Here is a 21449-nt window from a genome sequence, read left to right on the forward strand (position 1 = left end):
TTGTTGAAAAGCTGAATTTTATAAAGAATTGAGGAAATACAGGGGCTTTTATCACTTTATACAATAATATGATGACTTCCTCTCGGCCAAAATTGATGAAATTTTGTATGGTAGGTCTAAAGGTGATGAGAAATCATTTTCTGAAAAAAAAGAACCCCTATCAAAGTGGCCCCATCTGGTGGGTGACTTTGATACGGCCTTTGAGGGCAATTTTGAGGCACAAAAAAAACAAAAAACAAAAAGGTCATTTGGTGCATTTTGACGTACTTTACACACTGAGTGGTGCAATTTTTTCAAAAACATCTTTCTATGGCGTACAGAGCCGAAAACATTTTTTTTATCAAAGCGACCCCACTTGACGGTATTAAATTCTTTATTAGGGGACCCTGCCTCAAGATGGCACACTTTTTTTTCTGAAGCCTGGTACTCCTAAAGTATCCAACCAAAATGGACAAAAATTTGATGGAAGGTCCCTCAGACTATCTACTACTTACCACCAGAAATGTAAAACTTTTGGTTTCAAGCTCTTGTCTCAATCGAATGAATTGTAAGTAAGGTCAAATGAGGCATGCGCCGATGGTGCAAATTCATTCCTAAGATGGTACAAATCCAATCTTAAAGTAAAACTGTAACTATATCGTTTGAATTCAATTGAAATTATCATGTTGAAAGCATTAGGATCCCTAATTTACCCCAATTTATTTGTTTAAAGGCTGTTAAGTGTTAGTTTTTGCAGTGAATTTGGCTGATAATCCTGTTTTTTTCAATCTTTTCGCAGTAATACTTACATTTTTATGAAATATTTTGAACAGAAACATGTAACATTAGGCACACTATATACACTGCTACATGATTCACTGAAATCTGCCTGTTCTTGTTGATGAAAAGCTCCTGCTTTTTTGGCTGCACCATCATAAGACTGGTTATACAAATTCAGATTTTATTTTAGTCTCAATTTTGAATGAACATAAATACTAATGAAAAAACTGAGTAGCGCATTAAGAAGTAGATGAAATTTTGCACATTATAAGATGCTTTCAGTCACTTTTAGTAATGAAACCAACTTGGAAGAGCTTCCAGCAAAAAATTGCAATGATCGAATTTTTAAGCAAAAAAACAAAAATACATTCTCAAGAAAGCTAGGTAATAGTTCAAGCCGGTACTGCTACATTGAAAAGTCAAAGATGTGAAGCACAATGACAGGGTGTAGTTGGTTTTTACATCAGTGTTGCCAGATGCCAGAAATTTGAATTGCACCGTCTTAGGAACTGTGCCCTCATAGGGCAGGGTCCCCTACGTACTAAAATAACCGGAAATGTTGGATAATCATAAGCGCATTTATTATAAATTAGCTCAATAAGCAATGCCTATGTAATTGACTTGTATAAATGCCGCTTGTAGTGACTCAAAATAAATGATTTGAATTTGAACTTTTTCAATCCCAAAACCAAAATGAAAATTTAGAAGAACGAAACTAAAACAAATCTAATCCCAAAATGAATAAATTGTGATCCCAAAACCAAAAACTAACCCCAAAATTGTATAGACCCACAGCTCTGGTAAATGCAAGACTAGTCCTTTTATCTAATGACTCTAAAAACCAAAATCCCAAACTCGAATTAGGTACAACAACTGATACAAGTTAAAACCATACAAATCTACTCTAAAACTGTAATTTTTACTTGTCAAATATGAATATTGTCCTTTGTGAATACAATTTGACCAAATCATGTGAGCACTGAGCACTGAGCAGTCAGTGAGAAGCCCTAAGCAAGTGCATCAACTGCCCCACAAAATCTTAATGTAAATCCAATATATTGAAAATCCAGGGGAACAGCTTCAGCTGAACCACCCCCCCCCCCGCTGGATACTAAATTTCCCCCTTCAAATGTTTAAAAATGAAAATAAAAAATGGGCATCCAAAAAATTGATTGAATAAATTTCTAATGCTGGCCCTTCTTCCTACTCTTTCAAAAAAAAAACCATACCCACACCTACCTTACTTCACATTGAGGATCGCTTCGGAGGTGCTCCAGGAGGAGAGGTATGGATCCTCAAAGAGGGGACATTTTCAAAAAAACTCGATTTTTTTCGCTCCAGTCCCTACCCAACTTGTTTTGAGAAAAATAGGTAAGCCTGTCAAATTCAAATTAGACTCGGTAATTCGCTAGAGAATATTGAGGTGTTATCGACAAACCGCATTCGTTATCAATTTTTTTTCGCAATAAGATAAAAAAATGATAATTTTTTCAAAATACCTACTTCTTATTTACAGACACGTTCGCAAAGTTCAGCTTGCCAAATGAATAACAAATCGAATAATTTGAATTTTTTGCCATTGAAAATGAAACAAGCACGCTCGAAGAGAAATGCTAAAACTCTCTGAAAACAAACAGCATGCATAAGAGGCTGGTCGTGCGTTAAGTAAACGCTAGTAATTAAAACTGAAAGGTTGTTTAATTAAGGAAGACCTCTTCCTTTAATTAAAATGTCTGACTAAAAACGGTCTTTTCGCCATTTACATTCTGCTTTTCGTATTTAACGTAGATTTTAATCTTCGCACAGAATCGGGAAATTACTGCGAAATACAAAAAGAAAAAATATCACCAGCTATGGTGACATGTATTTTATGTACACGCAAATCCTACGTGTGTGTTAAATTCGCCGATTCATTGCCAGAAGGCAATTAAAACGGTAATCGCGGAAGTGCTCACCGCAGAAATTTATTTGACGCTTTGTGCGCTAAATTTTCGCCAACAAGATACCTACTCACCTTATACTCAATGAAGCGGGTTTCATAAAATTTAATTTAGGTAGGTACTGCCTCCCATTTTTTTAAAACGTCATTTAGAACTCTGACTTCCCCTCGTATACCTCTCCTCTTTGAGAAAAAATACCTGGAAGGATGATGTATTCGCGGATTAGATTATTAAAATGGATTCAAAAATATATATAAACAAACAAACAAACATAGGTAGGTAGTATATTTCAAGCGAAGAGTAGGTAGGTAGTTCATTTTGTATAATTAAATATTCCCACGTTTCGAGCTTCAACATAGAGCACCCTAAAGGTATATAATACAGGGTGTGATTTAGAATGTTTTTTACGAGGTACTTTTCTATTTGTGTAGGTATAGAATGCTGAATAACTCTGTATACGGAAATTTTTGCTGACAGGTGACTTTTCCAACATACGTAGGTTATAATTCTACGCTTTGGTGATAGAAAACAGCTTTACCTAGCCTACGATAAAAGATCTCACCATTTAGAAAGTTTTGCTTTTAGAAAACTAAACTTTTATGTATCGTTTCATTGCTTTTCACTCATTTATTGTACATAAAGCTTGTCTATTCTTGTGTCAGTTACGAGACATGTCAAAAGCTTTATGAATTCGTGTAAATTATGTATCACATTTAAAAACCGTCTACGGCACTCGAGAACTTATCAATTTTTCTTAGGTGCTACGATATACTGTAAAATGCTACATGAACGACGTGAAGGAAATTTAATTTTGTTCAAGAATAGGTCTAACGTGCCTACACGAGAGGCCAACTTTAAAAAGTAGGTAGGTAACATGATATGACGTTTCCTTTCATATGTTTTGTAGGAGAAAATTTGTCTTCTGTTAAGAAAGACTTATTGTTGAAACGTTTCAGGTTTACTTTCCTTCTCACTACCTATTTCTTTTTTTAGTATCTGAAGATACCTACTTTAATGTTTTTTTTTTTTTTTTTCAAGTAAGTATGTAAGTATTAAATTAAATTATTTCATTTTATTTTAAATCAATTGATTTAGAGATACTTTAATCAATTTACTTTGTATTACCTAATCTAATTTATTTGATTTTAATTTAATTTAATTTAATTTAATTTAAAATACCTGATTTATTTTAATTTATAACTAAATGAAATTTAGTTTAATTTGAATTTTATTTATTCATTTTTGTATTATGTATGTAATTGATTCTAGAATAGTTCATTTCAATTTTGAAATTGATTGTGGTGCAATTTATGATAATTTAATTTAATTCATTTTAAAATTTTATGTATTTGAATTTTTTATGATTCATGTACGTGAAATTCAATTCGACTTATAATTCATTTTAAAATATTTCAATTCAAGTTGAATTTTATTTAAATTATTTCAAATACTTCTTACATGATTGGGAAATGGTAAAATGTACACTCGAATATTTTCAATTTAGTAAGTACAAATTGAATATGCTTTCATTTGATCATCATTAAATACTTGGAAAGTTTTTCAAAAAAAATAAATAAATAAAAACAGGAATGAGAAGCACAGGAAAGAAAATGGAATATAATTTTTTATTGCAAAAACGTCACCGTTGCATTACATATATACAATGAAAATGGCACGAGAAGGCGTTATAAAGATAAAATTGCTCTCCAAGGGTGAAAAAGATAAAAGGGTAGATAATTGTATATGTAAATCAAGTCTGAACAATAGCCTACAGCTATTCCTCTCTTTGTACCGGAAATAGACTTCTTATTCTTCGCGCTAGATTCTTTTGCAGGACTTTTGTAAACGAAACAAAAACTATATTTGAAAACGCGAAGAAAACACGCACTTGAACTGAAATGAGCAGCGCCCAATTTACATAGAAATTGCCAATTTGATTGTCCTTTTGTGGAAGATAGCCCGTCGTCGTCGCGGTATCTTTTGGTCTGGTAACGTTATTAGCGTCGTGGTAAATTCGAGTTTGAAGTTTTGTCCGGACAAATTCTATTCGACAAAATGTTAGGTGCTGCATTTGATACGATAATTATCTTTTATGAACATCTGACTAAATTACAGGCAACTTTTACCAACGCAAAATGGTTTAATATGATACCCATCGTTTATACCTATTATAATATTATGCAGTTCACCTGAGGTGGTTTTTAGGGTGTTCGGAAAAGAAATAACTTTCCTATAGGTACTCGTAACACGACAGTAAATGAGTTAGGCAAGAGTTATATATAGCCTACTATAGGGGTTCATTTACTTGTCCCAAAACCTTTGCATATAGGTAGGTAGGTACTTGATAAGTTAAAATCTTGAAATAGGTGTTGTAATAAATGGATCTCAATATTTGACTCTAATCGAATCATACAAACACGTACGCAAAATATGCTCTAAAGAAAGAAATGCAAAATTTTCGTTAATGAATAAAAAAAAGTCTTATAGGTAATGAAATTTTATGAAGATGGTATTAATTGTATTGGAATAGTATGTGCCATCTCAGTACCATTAGGTTTTACGAGTTGTGCAACATTTTCGCCATATAAACCGAGTACAATTTCAAAGTTGTCAACTCGACAATATTTTTGGTATTTTATTTTCATATTATACACTCGACGAATATATTTTATATACGTGGAGTTACCCATTCGCTAAAAAAAAAGAGCAAACTTTCGCACCACAAACGACAACGACATTGTAAATATACTCGTAAAATATCCACATTTGGGGAAAATAGAAACGGACGAGAAAAAATTCACGCTCGGGAGGAAAATACCTACTTTTACGATGGTGTTTATCAAATCCACCGAAATGTCCACCGTCCAGTCCACTTTAACAGTCTTTTCAAAGCTTCAGAAAGCGACTGGAAACAATATCAGTACCTACCTACGAGTAGAGTTTCAGTGTTCGGCAATATTAATGGAATTTTTGTGTGATCTCTGCGTGGTGGGAATGAAGCTTATTATTTTTTAGATGAGGAAATTTTCTTGTGTAAAACGTGTCGGGTGTAAATCTCGAGGTGCAATTTTTTTCACTTGGAAACACGCTCCGATTTATAGTCACGCATCACGGCATCGCGTACGGCGTACTTCACGCACTTTCATATAAATGATAGAGGAACGTGAGATGAAGGTGTACTTCATATTTACAATGAGCAGGATGAAGCACAGCTCGTACTACGTTATTAAAAAGGGAGGTGAGGGAATTCTCCATTGAAATATCAAAACCATCACCTCGTTGGTTTTTCAAGTTGACGAGTTCTGTATTCTCATCGTTATATTTTTTGTCATTAATTGGAATTAGGTGTAAATTTTCCGGTGAAAAATCACTCCAAGTAAACCGAATTGCGAAGGAATGTTATGTTATGTTGGCGTACGTTTTCCATATTAATTTGTTTTATTTGTTGGTAGGTAGATATTATAGATAGGTCTATGGTTTTGAAAAATGTTTTCTTTTTTGAGATTTGCAAAGATATGTAAATGTAGGTGCCTAGTTGGAACACATGGCTATCATATAGATGTTTAAATTCGATTATGGTATCTTAAGATAGAACTCGTCGGCCTCGAGACTAACAAAAAATTAACATACTATTTAAAAAAAAAAAAAAAAAAAAAAAAACAGAATAAAATGACAAATGAAAAATACCTATATGCTGTAAAATAATCTGGATTCAGAACTGTGATGAGATGAAAGAAGTCTGTACCGGCGTACCCAAAGCTATACAACCTGGTTAAACTCCAACTAATGTACCTACACCTACATTTTGTGATTTTGATTTTTTTTGCAAAAAATGATTGGTGTTCAAGTTTGATTATTGATTTTATAATATTCAACCATATTTCAGGTGATTGATATGTATTGTATTATTATAACAAAATCCTCCTCAGGACCAAACCAAACAATTCTGATAATTCCATCAATAAATTCTTTTTTCAGGGAAGAAATCTTATTTCTACCTACATGTACATATATGCACCGTTGACGAATTGAGTATTCAATATCAATATTGAGCATACCATTTCAATAATACCATACCATACATAATTTTTTCATACATCAAAAATCAAATAATAAATAATAAAATAACCTTTTTTAGTAAGTAAGTTCCAATTCACGTAAAATTCATTCGCTTTAAAATTCGTAAAAAAATATTTTTAAAAAAATAAAAAATCAAAATAGAAAATAAATATTATTTAATATTAATTGCAACAATTTGAGTTAGGACTAGGAGTTACTACTCAGTTACTTCTTTTGCTCCACTTGGAAAATATAATAAACCTCAAAGTCAAAATTCGTCGAAAAATTCAAAAATCTCAAAATAATCAACTATTATTAATTTATTAAAAATATTAAAAAAAATTAATTTAAAAATTTAAACTTGATTCGGTTCGGTTTCAGTTCCTTGTTGTGATACGAAAATCATCGTCAGTTCATCAGTTGGTAACATTGTTTTTGTCGAAAAAAATTGAACTGATAAGAAATTCGTTTTTCGGCAAATTGATAGTAGCGAATAATGATGAAAGAAATTAAATTTTGATCATAGGCAGCTTAGATCAGTAAAATTTATTAATCAGATGCGAAATTTCTCGTGCTGAAATATCCAAATGGCACAATTAAGTCCGGAATTGCAGAAGGTTGAAGAAGATCGAAAATTTGTTGATAATAACGAATGGATGGTAAGTTTAACATTCTACGTCTACATTATTACATATTTATAAATTAACTACTCAGAGTTTCTAATTCATTTCATTATTTTTTATTAGATCAGACCTTGTACAATATACGATGTAGAATACGCCAACTGTAAAGCAGTAAAATCACGCTTCTATCAATATTACAGAGATGGCCAATTTGCAGATTGTAATGTATGGTACCATAATTACAAAGATTGCAAACAGTACGCGAAAGACGATTTCGCTGCTGGGGTATGATTATTTCAAATATTTAAACTTTAAAATACATATGATATATAATCCAACGCTAATTATCGTAATCGTTTCATCGTAGGCTCGGCTAATCAAACGCGAAATGGAGACGTTAGATAATAGAATAAAATTACACGAAAACAATGATGTTTGGAAACCGCGTACTAATCGTCCTCCTCGTAATTGGAATGCTCCTCTACCACCACATCTTGAACAACAAAGAGAAGAAAGTTACTTTATCGGCAGGGAAGATGATATGAAAAAAGGTATCGATGCTTCTGTTGGATCTAGATGTACTATTTCTTAAGGTCGCCGATTTTCCCTCTCTGAAATTCGCTTCTCGGTAATATGGATTGTATATTAGTCAATAAATTGTTATGTTTTTTACGAAATGAATCGTTTATTGGGTTAAGAAATATAAAATTGTTTCAAATATTCTTCTTCTAAAGGGTGTAACTTTGGAGCTGCTATTACCAAGGAATGTAAAGGTAGACCAAGTTCCACTGATTGCATTTCTTCTAACGAACAAGCTACGATTTTTTGATCACTAGCTCCAACTCGAGCTAATCCAACGCATAATGTTTCTGGTGTAATTTCTGAATTACATAAGATTACGTATATTAATTTCCTTCTAATTTTGAGAATACGAATAGAGAAAAAATTACTAACTCGAGTCTGGTTTCATTTGAAGTATCTGCATTAATTGGTGGGAAGCTTCTTTAACAGACATGAAACGTGGTGGTAAATATTGCTTAATTTTTTTCGTCAAACTATCTGGAGTAGGTTCTTTGACTTGAATATCTGAAATACATCGGTATAAGTAATAGGTAATACTATCGAATAATCTGCGACGAATATGCTGACTGAGCTATGAAAAATAGATCATTAACCTAATAAACATAATGTGTGAAGATTTGCGTCTACGTTTCGTTTTAATTTCTCCCAAAAGCTGTCTGGTTTCCAAGAATCAGTCCAGTAAGGAATGGATATGGTTTCACCGAAATTATAAAGCTGCAGAAGATGAATAATATCATTAGGTAAGCTCATCGTTTCGTATGAGAAATAAGATAATTTACAGGAATATTTTTACAAACCTGTAGTCCACAACATGCAACCGAATTGAAAATCGATGCGTTATGAACGATTTGTGTCTTGATATTTTTTTCATTCGCTCTGAGAATTAAATCTGTATGAGTAGTGGCTGCAACAGGATCACCAGCTACTAAAAATACGACGTCTTCGTTTTTTGAATTGTGCAAAATTTCATCGGAGTTCATCTCGACCATTTCACGATCGGCTAGGATTAAATTGCAACCGTAGAATTTTTCCTAGAAAATAAGAATGCAGGGATAGCTTCGTAATGACTAATGAATAAGCAAATTTACTCAAGAGGAAGTGAAATCTCACCAAGTCTTCTTTGCTCTTCCATATTATGGATGTGTAGTGTTCGAGGTAAACTCTGCTGGCTTTTCTGACTATTTCTAAACCTTTGACAGTGATATCTTTCTCATCGTATAAACCAATTCCGATTAAATAAAACATTTTCACTCGATTTTAATTATTAGAAGAAACACCGACGCCGGAAAATTTGAAAATTCACAGCTCGTCCTGTTATCATTTTTTTATCAATCACGTGTTTTTCGATTCGTAGTTTTACTATTTATTTCTAACGTAATGGCAACATTGATTAACAAAACAAAAACAAATCGTTCGTTTAACTTCGTTCGAATTCGTTCGTTTTTCGTTCTTTCTTCGTCCTTGAATCAGATCGAACGATTGTAAATAAAAAAATTTTAATCGCCAATCGCGCTGTTTACGTTATGATAAGCGAAAGTTAGAAATTCTGTCGCGAGTATGAATTTAAATTACAGGTTTAGTCAAGATCATGAATTAATTTAGATATATTTGAAATGTCAAATTAAAATTCACGCTTCGAGGGTTCGTTCATTCATTTTGCGAACATTTTGCCAAGTACATCTGTGTCGTTCGCGTGCCATTTTGCTCTTCGTGTGAAGAGCAATTTTTTAGTATTTTTGTAACTCTCTAATCCATTTTGTTCGTTTTAAACAATTGTTTGGTAAGAATACATTTCGATTTTATGAATTTAATATGCAAATGTGTGAGTTATCGCTTCACTGACCTATGCATTTGTGTCTCTTCTTGTAGTACCAAGCTTGAGTTACTTATACGTTGTTTTTCTTTTTCTCTAGCAATGGCTAATAAATCTTGGACATTCCGAGTTCAATACGACCCCGATAATGTTGGCATCATATGCGTCTCTGGTGACTGCGAGACTTTAGGAAATTGGTGTCCAAACAACTTACTTCGTTTGAAACTAGACAAGTTGGTCAATTCGTAATATTAATCGATTTTAAAATTGCGTTACTTAATTTTTGACTCGTTTCACAGAGCTACAAATTCGTGGATAGGTTCTGCAGATATTCCCACCGATCGAGACGTCCATTACAGGTACGTTCTGTGTACATTTATCAATTCCAGTCCGCCAAAAACGATGATTCACTACTGGGAAACAAATCTACAGTCTCGAATCATCCAAAGTACCAGTGAGTAGTAAACAGGACATGTTTGTTTAAATTTTTTAAATCATTCTGGTTGAAATTTCATCCAATAAGTCGTTGTTTTCCGGTGATTTATTGCATAAATTGACTGGATTAAAGTTTCCCGTTTGCTGGCTTAATCGCATCGTGATGAAAATTATTACGAATGCCAGAAAAGTTGACTGATGACGAATGATTGCTAAACGAATTTAAAATTGAATTATTCGTTTCGAATCTGATGTTTTCTCCCTTTTGAAGAGAGATCTTTGTTGGGTACCGATGATTTGGCCACGTCGGGAACGTAATTTTATTACTATTGAGGTCAAAGGTGGTGTTGCAATATTGTGCAAATTAATTATTAATCAAACTTCTAAAGTAGAATTGAAAAAAAATACAACATTAGAATATGTTTTCAAGTATTAAGGTGTGGAAATACGTTACAAATTGGTCATTTTGATGGCGAAGATGGACAAAGGCAAAATCATGACTTTTATCAATTTTTCGTAATCGAGCAAAAGATTAGAAAACAGATAATTCTCAGAAATGTAAATAAGAAAAATACCCCTGGTATCAAAACAACTAAAGCACCTAGATAAGCAAAAAACAAAAAAGAAAAATAATCATTCGTCATGTTATCCATTTACGTTACATAATGTACAAAATATTTGTGTCCATTTTCAAACGTCATTTATTCTACGTACTATTTATACGCTTTCGCCCATTGTTCGCAGGTGTTTTCAAAGAATCGGAGACAAAAGTAGATGTTTTTGGCCTTTCTGAGAACACAAAGAAAATAGAAAATGGCTGGCTCACATCCGACGTATTTGTACAATTGAGCGTTAATCGAGATGCTATCCAGTGGCAATCTCCAAATTATCAAAATAAAAAAGTAAGCCACTGCGATTAATTGATACGAGTAAAATCAAGTACGATAATTTTTAAAGAGAAGAGAAAATTCACATATGTATTATGAAAATAATCTACACTTTTGGATGTATTTATTTGTACGCATTTCAATCATTTCCGAGTTACGAATAATTAATTTTCTCTTATTTTTTCCCCTCAGGTCAATATTAAATTATCGTCAGCTTTGCCTTGCGATATCAATACCGGTGCTGGTTGTTCCGAGGTTTTACTATCGGTTAGTATTCTGTTACTATATAACTAGGTAACATTCTATCGGAAGATATAGGTGTACTTTACAGCTTCGTTTGCATAAGTGAACGTGGCATTATACATATGAATATGACACGCGTATGTCGTTGTGTATTGACCAAGTTCTAAAAATATCGTTGCGTTGCCACGTCGTTGAAATCGCGTGTTGGAAAATATTATCGAGCGTTTTTTTCCCTCTTTGTTCATTTTTTGCCTCATAATATATAGTTTTGTCTGAGGTCTGGGTAGCAATATGTTTATCGACTAAGACGCCCCGCTCCTCTTCCCTCCTCATCAGCGATACGTTTCACTGACACTGAAAGAAAAAACTGTTCCGTAAGGTGGAAATTTTTTGGTGAAAATATGTTAATGATGAAAAAATAGAAGTGTTGAATTTTTCCTTATGTAAAAACCACGTGAAGAATTTATTCTATTTTTTTTTTTCGTAATGGAATAGGAAAAAAGAGGTGTGAAGTACTCGTTTAAATAAAATGACGATATACGTAACCTTTACGACCTAACATCAATTAAAACTTGTTTGCAATTACGAGTAAATCAACTGATAATGCAAAACTCATCTGTAATCGAGTTTACCAACTTATCAAAATTATTGAACGATGTAGGAGTTCTCAAAATTTTCGACTTGTGGCAAAATACTCAACTGTAAAAAAGATTTTTTTCTTCTAAAAGACTTTTTTTTTCAATCTTATCATTTCTTAAAAATCGTCTTGCCTTTATTTTTTATGTAACCAAAATGGGGGGTTTTCAATTTTTATTCTCGAGTTCTTTTTGTATTCATTTCTCATTTTTATATCGAGCGAAAAAAAAACTTCTTCAAATGTCTTAGAACTTGAAAAGAAAAAAATTAAACTTCAATAATCTTTCAGTTTTTTGTTGTTTTTTGTTTTAATTATTTTTATTTTTTTCATCGTTTTAAATTTATTTTGACTCTTCACATTTTGTCAATCGATCAATCTTTTCATTTATTAAAAAAATTTTTTGAACTATTTTTCATTTTTTTTTTTAATCATTTTTTCTTTGTTTTTAATAATAATTATAAAGGATTTCAACATTCTATACTTTAAAAAATTTTCATTTGAAATTTGAATTTTTTTTCATTTTTTATTTTTTTTATTTTTTATTTTTGTATTCATTAATAATTATTGACATTTTCAATTATTTTTTGGAATTTCAACATAAACACTTTCGACAATATTTTTTTCAAGTAATTTTTCATTTTTTTCTTCATTTTTTAAATTTTATTCATTTGTCTTTTTTCTCAATACTTTTTTCGATTTATTTAAGGTGGGGGGGAGGATGTTTAATTGTTTATAATATTATGCTGAAATTCCAAAAAAAAAAAAAAAAAAAAAAAACAGTTGAGAAAATAAAATGAAAAATAAGACTTTAAAAAATCAATTTTATTTTTTTCAATTTTTTCATAATAAAATTCAGTTATTGTAGCTTCAAAAATTAAATTTGAAAATGAACTTGCTGAATTTTGAAAGTTCATAGCTTAAGATTCCCCTAACTTGTAGCAAATTTGTTCTTGAAATATAAAAAATTAATAAATCGTGGATTCAAAACCTGTAATTGTAATTTTATAAGCTTACAGTTCAACTTTCAAGATGAAAGCTCAACTTTTTACAATGAGTTAAAAATTGAAGTTTGAAAGCTGCCATTTAAAAATTTGAAAAATTGCAGAGAAGTCTTTGTTGAGTTTTTGACTTTCTTTTCAACAATCTAATTTTCCAAAATAATTCAAAATGAGATTTTAGCTGCGGGGAAGGGGCACAAGAGCCTTCATTTTGGTCAAAATTCTAAAAAAATTCAAAAGCGAAGTGACGTATCGATTGTTACTGATTTGAATGCGTAGAGTTGAAATATCGATTCATTTTTTCGATCCGACGGTTCAGAACCCCCCCCCCCCCTAATGACCTCGAACTTGGCCAAAACACCAAAAAAATAGAAATCGTGTGTGACGTATCGTTTGTTAGGTTTTCAAGGACGCTGAGTTCGAATATTCTCTTAGTTTTTGGATACAACCATAAATAACCCCTCTAGCCGCCTAATTTTGGGGGAAAATGTAAATAATTTGATGAAAATGTGATGTGACGTATTGTTTCCCACTAATGCGATATTTCTGAGCTTAAATATCCATTTATTTGTTGAATTCGACCTATTCGTGTCTCTCCAGTCCTCATTTTGAAGGAGAAAAAAAATGAGGGAATGAGTAGTGGGGTGCATTGAAAAAATTCCAAAACTGAACGGACCACGGGCCAATAGCGACGATTCTTATTATAACGATTTTAAAATACACATTATAATATGGTAAGCGATGTTTGCAACTGAAGAAAACGAGATTTTTAAACAATTGAACGCATATTATTGTTACAGAATTCGTATCTCTCTGTGCAGTTTATTGTATGGGTTGTTAATTAATCGCAGAGAGATCGAAAGACAAAGAGTTGGCGAACTTGCAACAGCATCAGCGAAATACCTACCTACATCTACACCTACCTAGCTAACCAATTCATTTTGAATTAATCAATGATTTATCGCAGGTTTGCGAGGAAAACGGAAGATTATGTAAGCAAGAAGAAAATGGATACGCGTATTATAAATCAGATTCGACCATTTTTATAACACGCGCATTTTCCATTGATAAACTAGTGAGTATACTTATGAGATAGGTATGATTTTTTTGCTTTTTTAATGTACTGTAACGTGTAAATAGTAGGTACTGAGAATATCTGTAGCTTATTTAGATTTGATGGTACATATTGCTTGCTTATATATCCTTGACTGGTGTTTAATCATCTGATAGGTATTTAAACCATTTGGGTAGCCTTTCTAAGAACCGAACACCCAATGTCGTTTGGAATTTGACCCCGTCGCGAGTCGAATACTTTTTTTTTTTTTTTGATTAACGTACTTAACTTATGTAGTTGGCCTACTCGTTCGATAGTTTAATCGAACCAAGAAACGTGGTTCGAGTATGGATTTAATTCGCTGATAAATTTTCATGTTCTGCGAATGATTACGTACGTAAATGAGTAATGACGAGATAATATCGTCAGATATTTTATACGGTTTTTTGCCCTCGAGTCTGACTTGGAAACACTTTATGATATTGTTCGTCGACATCGAGTACCTAGTCTTTATAGTTTACGTGTTACTCGAGTACTTTTATCATGTTTCGAAGGAATGTTGGGTTAGCTCAAGGCATAGTATACGACACGTGACTGAATGTTGAATTAGTTTTATTATCATTCGAAGTGAAATGAAGCGACGTAGTTTTACATATTTGCGAATAATTCATCGTGAAAACTGAAAAGCATATTTTCGCATATGTATTTACAAACATTATGAAACACCATGTTCTACTATATTATGAAAGCTGAGTTGCCAAATAGCAATGTATATTGCATTTGCATTAAAATTGAATTTTTATGTACCGTCATTGTCATTGAGTTTATGGTAAAAGTCGTAATTTCATTTTTTTTATGAAGTTTAAAAATTGCTCTGTTCAAAAAACAGCACTGAAATCTGATTCGCATTTTTTTTTTCAAATTAAAAAAAAAATTAAGGAAAAATTCTGCAAAATTAACGTGTAGACGTTTATTTCTCAATCGCTTAAAAAAAATTCCAAAGTAGACTTAGTAAGTTATCGTGCAACAATTTCGCTATTTAAATTCAATAGGCAACAGAAAAAATGAATAGGTGCAGTAATTTCTTTTGATGTTTTTTAAATCACAAAACTGGTAAACAAAGGATCCCATAAAGGTTGAAACTTTCGTATTGTTCGTGTAAAAATTATAATTTTTTCATTTGCTTTCCTGTAAGTGTTACACGACAACGTTATTCTCGAGAAAATAATGTTCGATTTGTAAATTGTATCGCTTTCTATCGTGCAATTGACATCAAAGCTAAACCAGGATAATACTTTTATCTTGTTCGATCACCTTGAAATATTGCATAAAAAACACTTCAAATGAGATTTTCTTGGCTGTAATCCTAAAACGACGTTCATTTTTTTAAAAAGATGTTAAATAAGTTGCCTATATCAGTTTTGAGCAGGAATGTTCTCAACGTTTTAATCTTATTTCAATCCTAAATTCATATTCCCCTTCCTTTTCCTTGAAAAATCATATGGGTAGGAGAGGCGAAGGAGATGGAGACCCAAAAAACGTCCAAAATTACTGCAAAAGTTCTGAAGTTAAAATTTTTTTTCAATTGTTTCTGAGCTAAAAACCAATTTTAGTTTGTCATTCTCAAATTACCATTTTTTTTTCAAAAGTGAGTTTTTGTAATATTTTTAATTTATTTTAACCCTTTTTTATTTCATTTTTCATTCAACTTTTTATATTAAGTACTTAAAAAATGAAAAATTGATAAAGAACGAATTTAAAAATTGTATGATTTTCATGAACTTTTCTGAAATAAATAATATTCCGGTTTTTTTTTTACCATTTGATAAAAATTCAGATTACAAAGTGAAGATTTTTTCGATATCGGAAATGTTAATTTTTAATACCCATTCCCCTTTTGCCATTTCTATTTTCATATCAATTTTTCCTAATTTTTTTCAAAACTTCATTGAACAGAAAAATTTTAGTGGAAAATTAAGAACTAGCAACTGTGTTTTTTTATACTTGAATTTTAATTTTTGATTTTTCTTCCTCGTTCTTTTTCCATCTCCGTAACAATTTTTTCAAAAATATGCAGGCTATTTCAATAAACAGATAGCTTTTGAATTTAAAACCAATTTTTCTCGATGACACAAAAATTCAATTTCAATTACCCTTCTCCCTCCCACTCTCCCCTTCTAACTCCATATTTTTCATCTTCGTATTTATTTTTTTGATATTTTTTGTTGAAAGGGAAATTTTGTAGTAGAAAATAAGGGGTTGGCAACTGTGCATTTTTTTAATGACTCAACGTTACAATTTTATAAAAATGTGTTTTCCTGAAGTAGAGAAATTTGAGTTGGAAAAGGAGAATTGATTTTGAATTTAATTTATAATTTTTTGAGTTTTCTAGAAATATTCAAATTTTTTCCTGACAATCCCACAGAAAGTCATCATAATTATGAAACTGATGTTTTCGATAAGATTAACTCAAATTTTGAATTTCGATTTTTCGTTCTATTTTCTTTTTCCTACATTTACCTACCCAATTTTTGGTCAATTTTTTGAAATATTTATTTCGTGGAACAGAAGAAATTCAAGTTCAAAATTAAGAAAGTATTTGGAAATTAAAATTTTTTACTTATTTGTTTTGTCGATTCTTTCTGAAAATAGGCATATTTTTTTGTAAATTTTGATTTTTAATTTCACCCCATGCCCTTTGCTTATTGTTGTTTTTTTTCTAACATTTCGTTGAATTGAAAATTTTGAAGGAGCAAGGATAAAGAAATGACAACATTTGAAAGTTTTGATAAATTTTGTCAATTTTTCTCATTAGATTGGAATTTTTCCCACTTATTATTTGGCAAAAAATAGTTTCCCTTTTTTCACTCCTCAAACCACACCCCCGCCCTTTCTTACATCCACCCTATCAATTTTAATCATTCGTCAACTTTTTTCAAATTTAATAGAACAAATGTGGGGAAAAAATTCTGATAAATTATTTACCAATTTTTCATTTCTTTTTTTTTTTTAATTCAAACGTTTTCTGTTCGAAGGCTACCTTCGTGAAAAAAAAGGAACGTGACCGATTTCTGAGAAGCTAAATTCAAATAATTTTTTTCAATCATCAGATTACCTACTTTAAAAATGAAAAAATTATGCTTCACACGGGTGTAACCCCCCCCCCCCCAACTTATTCGTTCATTCAGATTTTTTGAAATGTGTTGAATAAGTTGCCTACTTTTATTGATTTTTTTAAAATCAAAATACTGATTTTTTTTCTCTTTGAAAATCAGCTTATTTTTAAAGCAAAAAAAGGTAAAATTTTTTAAAATGATTTTTTTCCGCGGAAATCAGAATTTTCCATTTTGAAAAATATGTTGTCGATTTTTTTTTTTTTGCATCAAAATGATGATTGTCGTGTATTATTTTGTGAGCTGCATTACTTTAACCTTATTCCTAATGTATTTTTCAGGGATTTAAAATCGAATTCGTCGATTTAGAAGAATCGGAAGTAAAAAAGTACTACAGCTTCGCCGTGTTGGAAAATAAAAATCAAAATAGCCATGGAAGTTTCACGATACCAATTCATTCTGAGCAACGTGAATATCTTGGAACACTTTCTGGTAAATTTTATCATCATTTTATCGTTCTTAGCTCAGCGAAATGATTTTTGTCGGAGCAAAAAAAATCAGTAAAATTTTAATTTACTCTCCAGAGGAGGAGAACTAAGATAGAAAATGCACAAAATTTCGGCCATGCCTTGGGCTCTTTTCGTTCATGAATAATTTTCTGTACTTTACAATTCATGTCTTAAATGATTTTCAATTTTATTATTTTTCAACTTTTTCAGTTAAATATTTAATCATCAGGCCAACCGCTGATTTAAGCTGTAAATTCAAAGTATCATACGCCAAGTATTGGAATAATTCGTGGACCGGTCTTGAAATTGGGCACAGAGGTTCCGGTGTATCTTATTCCAAAGTTAAAGAAAAGTTTGTATATTATTTCATGTACAGTAAAATATGTAGTAACTGTTTCGATTGTCACGATCAGAATTACACCTTATTTATTTATATTCAATCTGCAGAAACGCGAAATTCCGCGAGAACACGATCGGATCGTTTAAATCGGCCGGTCAGTGTGGTGCCCATCTCATCGAGTTCGATGTTCAACTAACTAACGATCTAGTTCCTACAATTTACCACGATTTCCATGTTCTGTTGGATGTACGGAAGAAAGAGCAAATGGATCAGAACAGTCGAAAAATGGTATTCCCTTTCCATAAGCTACGATACGAGGAGTTGAAAGATTTCAAAGTAAGTTTTGAGCTCGGACTCGAATTCGAATCATTCTCGGGTTTAAAACGAATTTAATTTATTTTTTTCTTTGGTCAGGTTCATCACGTGAACGAAAGTAATTTAACGTTTTCGTTCGAAAATGACGATCAAGAAGAGTATTCCCCGTTTCCATCGCTGGAGCAGGTACTTCAAGCAATTGATCCGCAAATTGGGTTCAATATAGAAATCAAATACAATTCTGAATTAATGGTGAGATTATTTTTTGCGATGAGAAGTGCTTGAGACTGAATTCCGAATTATACGATCTAAGTAAATTATCTCGTTTGTTCTCAGGACGGAAGCAACGAACTCGACCATCCGATTGATATGAACGAATACGTAGACAGAATTCTAAAAGTAGTCTACGCGAATGCCGGAAGAAGATATATCGTATTTTCTTCCTTCAATCCGGATGTTTGCCTGATGTACGATTTTCTTGATACGTAAAACTAACCCGAAGAAATATTCACTCGTTAATGCGAGATTAATAATTCTCAAAATTGGTCTTTTTTACAGGGCTCGAATGAAACAAAACAAATACCCGGTGATGTTCCTGACTCAAGGACAGACGAAAAAATATCCACCTTATTCGGATCATAGAATGAGTAACGTTGAAAACGCCGTCAAGTTCGCCAACTACGCTGATTTATTGGTAAAAATACAGATTTTAAAATATCGTTGAAAATTTGGATATTTGATTTTTAATGGATTTTTCTTTTTACTTGTTTAGGGTATTGTGGCTCATAGCGAAGAACTTCTGGTTAATTATAGTCATGTTAAATACGTGTTGAATAACAACTTGGTCCTGTTTTGTTGGGGTGATGATAATAACGACGAGAAAAATATATGTACCCTTCGCGAACAAGGAGTACATGGTATTATTTTCGACAGGTAAATGATAGCTAAAATTACGATTTTTCGTTTCATTTTCACGCTTGCTTATGATTTTTTTTTCGTTTTTTAGAATTGATCAGTATGGTCAGAAATTGAAGAAGGATGTGTTCCAGAATGTTGTTGTAAATTGATAAAAAGATTTCAAATTTCGAGTGTATTTGTTCTATAAAGTTGAACCTTTGCTAGTATTATTGAACATTTTTTAAAAAATGGTTTTAAATTTTTTTCAGTAGGTTTTTAAAATCTACAAGTATGTATACTTTCAATCATTTTAAGGAATATTCCGTATCAGTATTTGTGTTTGTAAAGTTGTTGTATTGACGAGCATCTTGTTTTGTTCATATGCTGGCAATCTTTAAATATAATTTTTCCTTAGTTATTTTTTGATTTTTTTTTATGGATTAGTAAAGAGCTATAATTTTTTATCTACTTTTAAATAATTATTGTCTTCAACTGTTTCAAATTCAATCTAAAGTTAAAATCGCGATTCACGATTAAAAGTTCAGTTTTGTTTTAATTATTAACAATTTTAAAAGGTATTTAAGATAGTGTCTGATGTACAGGGTGTCGAGAAATTCCGGAATATTGAGTCAATTTATTTTTTTTAAATTAAAATAAAAATACTCAATAAGCGATTTAAATAACTAACTGACCTAAGAATACAAGATCTTTGTTTTAAAAATCATTTCTTCTGCACATTGAACACTCTTGTCTCATCACAAAACTTGAAAGACGCCAAAAAAATTTGAATTCAGGAGGACCTGATGATGCATTGTCTTGATTACCTCGGTCGTCAAGTTGAAATCACTTTTATGAGGTGTATTTAAGCTTAAACTTGGAAGGAGAGGGAGGGGGGAGGGGAGTCATTGAAGATTACTCAGCACAAATTTGAAATCGGTTTTCAGCGATGGATCTTCAATTCTCTAGGTCTAGATACAAAGCTTTTCATGTGTATTGAAAAACGTGTTGTTGCAGTTGCCTATCTAATAGAATATGTAGGCGCAAAATACAATTTTATCTAAAATTTCTCACTTTTTTGAAAAAATTTTGAAATTTCTGAAATTTTTCGTAATTTTTGACTAATTTGAGATCATTGACAGCGAATAGAATGTTAGTTTTGATAAATCGTGCAATTTAACTCCTATTACTGAAATTGATAAATTTTCAAAAAATTGTTCATGAGCCTGATTTTGTCCACAAGGGGAACTTTATCAACTCATACACTCGGGTTTGAATGAAACCAAGTTAAGTATGTACATCAAAATAGTGTGTCTTAAAACGCCCATAACAAAAATTTCAGGTCTTAAAGTTCATTTTTGAATTTTTCGCGAATTTTTGAAAATAAAAAAATAAAAAACTGTATTTTTAGAACGATTTTTAAACTTTTTCATAAATCATGAATTTTTTGAGTAAAATTAGCATTGTAAATAATTCCTCCAATTCAACTCTCACGCATGAACAACTACCTACTATTTTTAGTTTGGACCATCCTGGAGCCTCCAGCGATTTTTCAACGTGGAAAGGTCAGTTTATTTTTAATCGTTCGAGAACGATTTGAAATTTCTGTGAAATTCGAAATTTACTGGAGGCTCCAAAAAGGTCGTTATATACGTATCTTCTTTGAAAATTGAACTTTCACTTTTCCTGGAATTTACTTTGTCAAAAATTCACTTCTGAACTGGCGCTTCTGGAATTTCGAGATAACCACCTAAAACGGTCGAAAGAGTGCCCAATATAAGCACTGATCAAAGTTGTATAAGTCCTCAAGTTCAGTTTTGGCCTCTAGAGAGAGAGATTTGAAGTTTCTAGATAACATTGAAAAATCACTGGAGGTTCCAGAATGGCCCAAAACTAGCAGTTGTTGATTTGTGGACGTTAAATTTAGAAAGAATTACATATTAACATTTGTTCAAAAATTTATTCATTATTTACCTGATGAAAAAACTTGAAAATTGTCATTTTATCAATTTTTTTTAATTTTCAAAAATTCATCAAAAATTAAAAAATTAATTTTAAAACTTGAAATCTTGATTGGGGGAATTTTAGAACTTGCTCTTTCGATCTAAATCAGTGTAAGTTCAAATCGGAGAGTGCTGGTTTAAAAAGTTCCTTCGTCAGTCATTTTCTTCAATCCATTCCCATTGGAAAATAAAATCGTAAATGAAAATTTACAAATTCCATTCAAGTAGAGAATGCAACGTCATCG

The 21449-nt window shown here is 31.6% G+C and overlaps 3 protein-coding genes across 3 annotated transcripts; 2 read left to right on the forward strand and 1 right to left on the reverse strand.

The window, feature by feature from the left end:
- Positions 1 to 7238: 7238 nt before the first annotated feature.
- Dph5 (diphthine methyl ester synthase) lies at positions 7239 to 9313 on the reverse strand. The gene is made up of 5 exons (XM_065365578.1): positions 9074 to 9313; positions 8761 to 8994; positions 8557 to 8677; positions 8336 to 8467; positions 7239 to 8262 (listed from the first exon to the last, which is right to left on the reverse strand). The coding sequence occupies exons 1-5, from the start codon at positions 9206 to 9208 to the stop codon at positions 8075 to 8077; spliced, it is 810 nt and encodes a 269-aa protein (XP_065221650.1). The 5' UTR covers positions 9209 to 9313; the 3' UTR covers positions 7239 to 8074.
- Positions 7273 to 8058, forward strand: LOC135846472 (synaptic plasticity regulator PANTS). The gene is made up of 3 exons (XM_065365581.1): positions 7273 to 7417; positions 7505 to 7666; positions 7749 to 8058. The coding sequence occupies exons 1-3, from the start codon at positions 7346 to 7348 to the stop codon at positions 7971 to 7973; spliced, it is 459 nt and encodes a 152-aa protein (XP_065221653.1). The 5' UTR covers positions 7273 to 7345; the 3' UTR covers positions 7974 to 8058.
- A 140-nt stretch (positions 9314 to 9453) lies between the features above and the next one.
- LOC135846465 (glycerophosphocholine phosphodiesterase GPCPD1-like) lies at positions 9454 to 19622 on the forward strand. Its single transcript, XM_065365568.1, has 14 exons — positions 9454 to 9743; positions 9877 to 10009; positions 10076 to 10230; positions 10956 to 11113; positions 11291 to 11365; positions 13944 to 14051; positions 17485 to 17635; positions 17863 to 18004; positions 18100 to 18328; positions 18407 to 18559; positions 18644 to 18774; positions 18866 to 19001; positions 19080 to 19240; positions 19314 to 19622. The coding sequence occupies exons 2-14, from the start codon at positions 9879 to 9881 to the stop codon at positions 19372 to 19374; spliced, it is 1791 nt and encodes a 596-aa protein (XP_065221640.1). The 5' UTR covers positions 9454 to 9743; positions 9877 to 9878; the 3' UTR covers positions 19375 to 19622.
- Positions 19623 to 21449: the final 1827 nt, after the last annotated feature.

This window comes from Planococcus citri, chromosome 5, assembly GCF_950023065.1.
Source record: "Planococcus citri chromosome 5, ihPlaCitr1.1, whole genome shotgun sequence".
NCBI classification, from domain to species: Eukaryota; Metazoa; Arthropoda; class Insecta; order Hemiptera; family Pseudococcidae; genus Planococcus; species Planococcus citri.